The sequence below is a fragment of the Ruditapes philippinarum genome, unplaced genomic scaffold (assembly GCF_026571515.1).
Source record: "Ruditapes philippinarum isolate M1 unplaced genomic scaffold, ASM2657151v2 ctg527_1_1_1_1, whole genome shotgun sequence".
NCBI classification, from domain to species: domain Eukaryota; kingdom Metazoa; phylum Mollusca; class Bivalvia; order Venerida; family Veneridae; genus Ruditapes; species Ruditapes philippinarum.
The window spans coordinates 488,075-498,837 of NW_026865278.1; the positions used below are offsets into that span (position 1 = coordinate 488,075).

A 10,763-nucleotide genomic window follows, 5' to 3' on the forward strand; every position below is an offset into this window, starting at 1 on the left:
TATACATGTATGTTACATATATTTTGTTCAAATTTGGAAATCACGTGTATGAAAATACATTCTCCTTCTGTTTAGATAATCATATAAATGTAGGAAAAATACTTAAATTATTTCATGAATGATTCAATTAAATTGTACCCGACTTAAATCAAGAAATAATTAATTATATATAGCAGATAATAAAACGTTCTGGAACAGAATATCGCTATTATTTAAATAAAATGTTTACACTATAAATCACTTGAAACTTTATCAACATTTTTGCTGAAGAAATGTTTTATATGAATATCCAAATAATATACAGTTTTATTGTTTTATATCAATATTTAAAATACTTATGGAAAATGTGCCTAATGTAGACCAATCATCCTTAAATAAAAACCTATAATTATCATTACATTAATTATTTATTTTGAATGTTTCAGAGATATTGTCAGCACCACCCTGGAGTCCAGAATCCGCCGAAATTTTGCGGGTTGGAACGTGGGTCGTATGCGTATGTTTTTGGTTCGACGTAACTTTTTCTGTACTCGTCCAGTTTAGCTTCCATTTCTTTCACTAACTCGGGATATAATTCACTTAGATCATTGTGTTCGGTAGGATCATCTATAATGTTGTAAAGTCCTTCTCCTTCCCATTTACGGGTATTTTTAACGTCATTTCTTCCCAATCCTCCGCTTTGTTCCATTTCAAATTCAATGACAGGCTCTGTATGGTATCCATGCCAATTCAAATTATCGGAAGTTTCTGTATAAACCTGATCGGGCTTGTACCAGTCCCTATATCGACCCGGATATCCTTGAATGTACTTAAAGTCGCCAACACGTATTGCAGCGTGCCCTTGCGTATCTGGTTGTTCGGAATTATCAAGGTTATATACTAACTCTTTACGTTTTGAATCAACTCCTGTACTAATGGCTTCCCACTGGTTCAAACCATCTATATCATTGGTTTCACTTTTTTTATCAGTTCCACCTGCAGCAGCAACAATAGTAGGGTGCCAATCGACAGCATGCATTAGACCATTATATGTGTAGCCGGACTTTTCCAATCCCGACCCTACTACAAACGCAACTGCCCGTGTTCCACCTTCAAATATCGTCGTCTTTGCTCCCCGCAGCGGATAATTATTACCAGAGGCTAATGGAAGCCCCCCATTATCAGCTGTGAATATAATAAGGGTGTCTTCCAGCATGTCATTTTCAGTAAGAACATCTGTAATATTCCCGATAGCTTCATCCAAAGCGGATACCATACCACTATATTGACGTCTCTGTTTGGTTTTTATGTGTGGATACATATTCTCAAACCGTTCAGGTACTTGAATAGGGGAGTGCACCGACTGGAAAGGCAGGTACAAAAACAATGGTTTTGCTTTATCGTGGTCATTTATAATCTTTTTGGCCCTATCAGCATACAAATAAGCTGAGTAAGTTGTGTCATTAATCTGCTTTTTGTTTTCATGGAAATCAATACCTAGTCCAATAACTTTAGTGTAATAATTTTCCATGCCTTCGTAATACCCTAGGAAAGAGTCGAACCCACGGTACATCGGGGTGCAATTCCAGCTACAGGATCCGAGGTGCCATTTACCAACCATATGCGTGGAATATCCTAGCTTTTGTAGTTTTTGTGGAAAGAATTCGAGACTAAGCGGAGAGCACTCGTTTGTGCCTGGTATAATGACGCCGCGTTGCATTCCAACTTTGAATGGGTACACACCGGACATCCAGCTGTTCCGAGACGGTGTACACAACGGCTGGACGTATGAGCTGTTGAGAATTACTCCCTTGTTCGCAAGTTTGTCGATATTTGGAGTAATTATATCAGGATTATGGAAGCCAATGTCATTCCATCCAAGATCATCGGCTACGATGAAGACAATATGTCTAGGTTTAGCTGAGATGATGGACTGCTGACACAAAACTGCCATAAGTAACATGATGGTACCATTTAATATTCGAGCCATGGCTATACTCTGAAAACAAATATATAGGGAATATTTATATACAAGCGACCAGGAAATAAACAGAAACATGATATAAATATATAATATTCCAGATGTTTTTGGTCAATATTCTTAAAATAAGAGCTTTGCTGAGACGGGGCAATTTACGCCCGAAGGCAAATTTACAGTAAGGTATCATGGACAAATAAATGTGCCTTAAAGAAAGATTACGGTGGCACAGAGGTGAGTTTTTGGTATAAATTGCTTACAACGCAAAAGTTATACTGCGAAAACTATTAACAATTTGTTTGCGGACGTTCTAACATTTTGGTTCAGTGTGACTATTCGATTGTCCTAAAAAGCCATATAAAACACACAAAAAAAAACACATAAAATTTTACGGAATGAATAGGACCAAAGAAAATTTACTGTTAACTATTGTTCCCATAGCCATAAATTTAAACCCCCAAAAAGTTCGCTCAGACAGACAGACAGACGGACGGAGAGCGCCATATCGTAATACGTCCCGAAAGTCCTTGAGCGTATGAAAAGTCGATTGACCTTGATGTATGAAATTAAATGAATAAAACACGGGAGTAAAATATAGTTTATAACATAATCAGTATGATACCATATAAAGTATGAAAATAAATGTTTCAGCAACTCCGACCTGTTCAGCTATCATCTATCAATATGCAAACAATTCCTTAAATCGAGCATCGTATTTGTAGAAAATAGACGTATATACACTTAACAAATCTTATAAGTGTGCATGTATAAATATCTTATAATGTGAGTCAATATTGACCTATCATGCTTAGAATTTTTCCATAAATACAGTTGAGAGACATGGTATGATATTCCAGTTATTAAACTTCATAACAAACACAAATTCAACACACATGTCCAATAAATGTGATGGTGCGTAAAAAGTAAATGTCGCAAAATTATTACATCTGTGGTTTGTATTCTAAATCAACGTATGACTACATTGACTTTAAAAGCAACACTTCAGTCTGGTTTATCATTGTAAATATGATTTTGTGGTAGATTTTAGATTTAAGAAATCTTGGTTCGTTACTGGGCGATTGTCTGAAAATTGCACTCATAGGGAAGTTCAGGAAGACTGCTGTCACTAACAATATGTTCATTAACGGTCATCCCAGTGTCAATCACCACCAATATGATGAACCTCATACTAAGGTTTTATCAAAGTCTAAAAACAACATATGATTGCAGTTTCTACAGGATGTCATATAATAGATACACACGTCCAAAGCGCCAACAATCTTTCTGAACATTTATAAATAACATCAACCTAATGGAATATCACCAACATTTCAAGCTATACTTAAATGTAATAGAAGCTATACGGGGTGAAATGAACACCCCATAAGAAGTTTTGGTGCAATGCCACAAATCATCGCCTACATATATGCGAACATTGTCCAATAGTGAATAAATAAACTCCAATATAATGAAAAATATTGTTTCACATCCATACGACAACGCTGCCAGTTTGTAATCAACAGTTAGGACAGGCTTACAATATTAGAATAATTTTCAATGATACATTTATTTTGTGACATATGCTTTAACGCAATATCACTTTAATTCGGCATTTTCACCAAATTTGTGTTTCTTATGAAATTTAATAATTGCAATTATATATCATGTCTCTCAACTGCATTTATTGAAAATGTCAGCAGGATCTTACCAAAATTGGCACACATATGACACCATTTATACATGCACACTTATAAAATTTGTTAAGTGTAGTATAGAAACATAATTATACATATTTCATCATTAATCAATACATGAATATTACATTTACATTAGTGTCTGGTGTTTAAACTTACCTGTAGTGTTTATAAAATCCTTTTTCATTCCAATAATGACCGTCTAGTTATCAGTACAAAGCTTAGATCTACAAATTACAAAGATTTTCGTCTCATATTACTAAGTTTGTAAATCATCACGCGGAAATTATACAAACAAAATCGATTTTCTTAAATAATTAACGTAATGCGGTTTAAAAACTAGAAGATATTATAAAAGCTAGTTATCTGGGTATTTTAAAAATAGCTAGGTTAAAACTAGTGTCAATTTTCTTCTTTACTGTAAATTATTAATCATTCTCTAAGCATGAGGCCATGGGGCAGGATATTTCATACGATCAAAAATCCGTGTTGTATTCTTTACCTTAACCTTCAAAGGTATGAAACCATGGAAATACAATGCAATAACATAATATTATATGTTAATCTCGGATAAAACAGGATAAACATATATCAAATATCACACCTGTTGCTTGTTTAATGTAGATATATTCTAAAAATAGAAATAAAATAACAATATCGTTTAATTATAATGCTCGGTCAATAATGTATATTGAGTAGGAAAACTAGATCATCATACATTCAATTATAAATCGAATAAATTCTAGTCATCTTAATATTTTTGGCATGTGTTAACTAATACATAGAAAGTTTTACTTTTCCATGATTTGATAAGAATAAAGTAGAGTTATTCTAGTCACCCGAGCATAACTCTAGTCACCAAAGCGTCGACGTCGGTGTTGTTGCCAGCGTAACCACTTAGTGGCGGATTCAGGCCTGGGCTTCAGGGCTGCAGCCCCCCCCCCCCCAGCTTGCCCCCCCCCCCCAGCTCGGCTCAAAGATACGCTTACTAGCTGGGATGGAATATATTGTTGTCAGTTTCAAATTTTATTGGCTGTAGTGTACTCCATTATCAAAACATTTATTGTTGTCATCCAGTTGTTAATCCCCAGCCTGGGGGCCTGGCAGAGATCTTTATCTATCATACTTCAATGTTTATACTGCATAATTGATTGGTTTATTACTTTTCAAAGGTCTAACGAAATTAATAGTCACAGATAGTGCCCTATTAATATTAGTGGCAAATACACTGTAGATGTGTTACATTGTACACCATATTTTACTATCTTTGTTTTTCAATTTTCTTTGCCTATTATTAAGTAATTGAAAATTATTATTTATACATTAAAAAGGTGACAAGTTTTATAAAGATTGTACTAAATGAATCGTGTTTTAAATAATAACTAGTTTTTCTAAGATTTTTATTCAGATGAACTGATTGGTCATTTGCTTTTAATAACTTTTTTATTGCAGTTATATTTTTTTAAAATAAAATTTAAATTGTACTGACCTCTTTAGTGTCTAAAATGGATTCAGTGATGGAAAAAAATCTTATTGAATATATGTGTTTGAAATTATTTTTTTTACAATTGAAAGGCAGTACTTTAATATCTTTGGAAAATCGTCTATTATTCAGAGGAGTACATTGATCAAGTGTTTAAAAATTATTTTTATCAACAGTCGCGCAAACATTGGTTAGTGTGCTGTTAATTATTTTGTAAATGCTTAATACTAAACACCAGGGGAATTCTATTTGAAATACCCTGCAAACACCTGTAAAACCACCCAAAAGGTATCATAAACAGCACTAGAAAGTCAAGGAAATAACACCATTTTCAACCGCATATTTCAAAATTTTCTCAGTCTATGGGAGGGGACACCCCTCCCTGGCCCACCCCAATTATATATATTTTTCTTAATTTCATATCATCTAAATATTTGCAGAAATATTAGTATACACATATATAAGCGAAAGTACATTGCCACTCGTCAAATGAGCTATAAAACACATCAATTACAATTTTTTGTCACATGAATAAGATATTGGCCCAATCTTCAAACATGCACAATTTTCGCCTGTTGCATTATTTTTGTCAAAATCTTCCACCCATATGTCAGCCCCCCCCCCCCCCCCCCCCCCAGGAAACCATGTCTGACTTATGGTAAAGTTTGCGTACCATCTCAAATATTTTCAAAGTCCATTGACATGGCTTTGAAACTTTGCACACTTGTTCACCATCATGCCCACAACCTGTAGACAGGAGGAGGTAACTCTTTCAAGCATTTTGACAGAAGTATGTCCCTTTTTCAACTTAGATTTACGTTGAAGTTTAACCTTTGACCTTGTGACCCCAAAATCTACTACTCAATATGGACAATCATCTTATGAAGTTTGAACATCGATAGCCAAATGGAACTTAAGTTATACTCCGGAAACCAAATTGCTAACGGACGGACGCCAGGTGGTATAACATAATATGCCCGAAATCTTTCGGGCATATAAAAACAGTAAAAGTCACACAACAGAAGTATTCGTGGTTCTTTAGGAGTATTTCTAACAAAGCTTAGAACAAGCCTTTCTAATCGTATTATTGGCAGTCTCACTGACATCCCGGCAGAGCCCCGGTAGACGTCCGGGGTGATCCGGGAATGACCGGGAACAACCGTGGTACATCCGTAACTCTGCCGGCAACGTCCTGGATGATCCGGAGACATCCGGCATTCGACCCCGGATGGAATAATATATTTAATATCACCGGGGTGGTCCGGGATGATCCGGGAAATATAGCTTTGCCGGCTTCATCGGGAACGGCCGGGGTTACACCGGGGAAGCACCGTAGCTCTGTCGGCACAAACCGGGGATGATCCGGGGTATGATATAGCCGGTAGAGCTACGGTAGAGCCCCGATTAATGCCGACAGAGCCCCGTTGGATGCCGACAGAGCCCTGGAGGATGACGATGGAGCTACGGTTGATCCCGGTAGAGCCCCGGCAAAGCCCGGTTCATTTCAAAAGAATCACGACAATTTGCGATGATTGCACTTGTTTGTATTAAAACCCTTCCCATTTCCCTTCTATCCAGTCTTGCATAAGGATTTTTCAGAAAATCATCATAAATTACTTTTCTGGAACAATAGATATTATATTAAATAAAATTTATGTATTAATGTAATCATTTTCATCCACCGGGGTTCTACCGAGGCTCTGCCTGGATCGTCCTGGGCTCTGCCGGGGCTCTGCCTGGATCGACCAGGGCTCTGCCTGGGTCAACCGGGACTCTTCCGCCCTGCTATCCTAGTACTTGATGGTACATACCTTTATATCCATAAAAGCTCCAGTTTCAAACTTCAAAGAGGTACATTAGTGTTCATAAAGGGAGGTCAAACCAATGATGGTTGTTACTACAATAGGATATATAGTATCTGTTCTTGGCCCTTATTTAGCTGATAGAAAGGTGTTTTAGCTATTTGGGTGTTTTAAAATATTTTCTTTGTTGGTTTTTTTCTATATACATATAAGGAAATTCAACGACCCCTAGGGCTTTTATTTTAACACGCTTGGTAGACACTTACTAGAAGATATTTCTTGCTTAATATCTAAGCTCTAGCTATTCATGTTTTTTTTAAAGAAGATTTTTTAATTTTAACTATATCAAACAAAAAGAAAATCAATGACCCCCTTAGGCGGGGCAAATTTTGACCCCAGGGCTTTTATTTGAACAAACTTGGTAGACACCAATTATAAGATGTTTCATGCTTAACATCTAAGCTCTAGCTTTTTGGTTTTTAAAAAAAAAGAAATTTTTTTTAAAAAGTTTTTCCTATATACATATAACTTATATTATAAGGGAAATCAATTACCCCGGGTTAGACACTCACTAGAAGATGTTTCATGCCAAATATCTAAGCTCTAGCTCTTTAGCTTTTTTTAAAAGAAGACTTTTTAAGGGTTTTCTTTCGGTTGCCATAGCAACCAGAGTTCTGCATGGAATTAGAATCTTTGAAAACGTTTTAAAGGTGACCACCAAAGGAACATTCCCGTGAACATGGATAAAATTGGCTTAGCTGTTTATGAGGAGATGTTGTTGAAAGTAAAAATTTACGAACGGATGACGGATGGGCGACAGACATTTAACATTTTTTAAGTAAAAAAAATAAATTGATGGGGAGATAATTCTTACAATATTAGTGCTAGAGTTATGAATTTTGTCACAAAAGATGTGATTAATGATAAAGAACATATATTTGAAGTATGAAGTTGATCCCTTAAAAAAGAAGAAGTAACAGTGAAAAATAATATTTTTAAGGAAAATTCTGAAAATATTTGTCCTAGAGTTATGAACTTTGTCACAATTAAGATTTGGTTGATAGTAAGAAAGATATATTTGAAGTATGAAGTTGATCCCTTATGAAATAAAGAAGTAACAGTAAAAGATAATATTTTTAAGGAAAAATATAAGTTCAATGGGAGATAAATCTTAAAACATTCATGCTAAAGTTATGAACCTTATCACATATGATGTGGTTGATGATAAAGAACAAATATTTGAAGTTTGAAGTTGATACCTTAAGAAATGAAAAAGTTATAGTGAAAAAAATTTTACTGCACCAAAACTTGAACGTGGACGAGTAACACAGCTCTCCATATAGTTTGTATATTCAAGCTAAAAATGAAAGATCCTATGCATGATAAAAGTGAGATATTGTTAAATAAAAATTGGACATGTTTTTACACACTGTGGTGCATGGAGGTGAACGTCAGGCGATCACAATTGGTAGCTCGAGCCTTGTATTCCGAACTTTGGTAACAATGGGCAATAACTGTTATGATAAGTATCTCGATCAGCTTCCGCTTTCGCTTTTAAACAAAGTCTTGTGATAATTGAAAACTAAGTATTGCAGAATAAACTGAAGAATAAATTTTATTAATTTGATAAACGCAAATACATATGTACATGTATAATATTCTCTTAAAACAGTCAATCACAAATATATTTTATGAGAAAATTGATATAAGAACATCTTTTGTCAACAATACAGCACTTTTATTGTGCTAACAAAACAATCACTTTCTCCCAGACTTGGTTACATTCAACAAAGTCACAAGTTCAAGCATATAATACAGATTCTCTTAAATATCCCGTTCAGTACCGTCAGTAAGCCATGTAGAACTGTTACTATATTAATCATAAAATTAACATCTTACAATTACTAACAATATTACTTATCAAAAATGTTAATTCTTTGTTATGACTTGTACAAAATATTACATCAAAATAATTAACTACCTTAAAGACCTGTTGTTTCTTGAATAAAAACTTGTACTTAGCAAGTTGTTTGCGTGTGTGTACTCGTGTGTGAGAACTCAAAATTAAGCTCACAGCAGTTGATATACTCTTGTAGTTTTAGCAATGCACCTAGCTAAAGTTTGATTTAATGATCGAGTTTGTATGAGAATTGAGACCTAAATTGTTGTCATTATTTATTACTATAAATCTGAAAGCTAGATTGTGTATCAGTCGGTTACCATCATAAAAATTCCTGTTGTGTTATGAGTAGAACATCAAAATAACTGTGCATTTTGGAGTGATGTTTTTTTTTTTTTGTTAATGTAGCTGCAAGTTATAAAATTGATGAGTTGTTTAAAAACGCTTTTCCATGGAATGAAAATGGCAAGGAAGTATTTTTCGATATTGCATTGGTCGACTTAGTTTCCGTGACAGTCTACATTCGAATGGTGAAAGAAGTGGAAACAATCTCAACATGTATGAAAATAATATAGAAGTGGTTGACAAGGACGTAAATTGCATACTAGGTGGCGAAGTGTGTAAATTGCATACTAGGTGGCGAAGTTGTTTTATCAGAAAATGAAGCTCATGCATCTAACTATAGTTGTCTTAAGCAGTTCAACACTTTAATTTATTCATTTGTCAGAATAGCAAAATTACAGAGAGCGGACCCAGATTTAGGAGTTGTGATAACATGGGTTATTGAAAACAAACGACCCTCCAGGGACAAGAATCGAAGATAGCTGGATATTCTCCAAGTATAAAGAATTACTGGTTAAACTATGACATGTTAGAGATGAAAGATGGAGTGCTGTTTTTAAAATGTATTCTCAAAACAATCAGGAGGCTTTGTTTCTTATTGTTCCAAAGGTTTTACAGAGATTTGGTGTATACAAATGACTCAGTTAGGGGCACTCATTTGGGAATTACAAAAACTTTGTACAAAATAAAATTCAAATTCTATTGGTATAAACTAAGAAACAGTGTTGAAATGTTTATTAAGGAATGTGGGAAGTGTTCATTTCGGAAAAGCCCTCATAAATCTCCAAGATCGCCTGTGTTGGACATGCAATGGACAGGGTCAGTACTGATATATGATGGGACCTATGACAAAAACCAATATATCTGTACAGTTTCATACCATCAAGGCCCGTAAATCTGAATTGCAATTTAGAATTATCTCCCTTTTTGACTTGGTCTTAATTGTTATACTATTCAGCTCTGATAATAATATATTGCACTGTTACTCAACTGTATATAAATCCAAATAATAAAACGATAATTTAACTTTGTTTCTGTATACAGAAATTCACATTCAACAGAATAGGAGGGAACTCTGCTGCCGAGCACATTAAGAGGATAATGGAGAAGCGAGTAGTGAAAACCTAATGAAAATACAATGTACTTGAAACTTCATTATTTAATGCTAAGTAGCAATCTGTAATGGATACATAAAAAATGTCCTCATTTTTCATCAGAAATGAAAGTCCATGTTTTGCAAATTGTAACCCCCTCAGGGATGTTTGATACAGGATTAAGGGTAATCTATAGATTTTTCTTTCTGTTTTAAGAACCTTGACAAACGGACTGCAGTCGCTGATGAACAGGACAGGGAAAAACAAAAAGTTCCCCTTTGAAAGTACATATATATATAGCACTCTGAAAGGCGAGTTGAAACTTAACAAATTATAGACCTGTTCGTTTATCTTAAGAATTTACACTATATTCTTCTATAATTCAAAATTTTGCAAGATTCAAGATGTGGCAAATGAAATGTGTTGACAGACTTGCAGCCAAGGGAAAGTAATTATTTTTAGCAGAATTTTTTCATAAGCAACTATAAATA

At 34.6% G+C, this 10,763-nt stretch overlaps 1 protein-coding gene across 2 annotated transcripts; it reads right to left on the reverse strand.

Annotated features, from left to right (window-relative positions):
* Positions 1-299: 299 nt before the first annotated feature.
* LOC132728488 (arylsulfatase B-like) lies at positions 300-3,960 on the reverse strand. Of its 2 annotated transcripts, none has more exons than XM_060714117.1 (2): positions 3,811-3,960; positions 300-1,978 (listed from the first exon to the last, which is right to left on the reverse strand). In XM_060714117.1, the coding sequence occupies exon 2, from the start codon at positions 1,967-1,969 to the stop codon at positions 434-436; it is 1,536 nt and encodes a 511-aa protein (XP_060570100.1). In that variant the 5' UTR covers positions 1,970-1,978; positions 3,811-3,960; the 3' UTR covers positions 300-433. The 2 variants fall into 2 exon arrangements, with proteins under 2 accessions (XP_060570100.1, XP_060570101.1); XM_060714118.1 differs by lacking the exon at positions 3,811-3,960 and adding an exon at positions 2,378-2,405.
* Between the last annotated feature and the right edge of the window lie 6,803 nt (positions 3,961-10,763).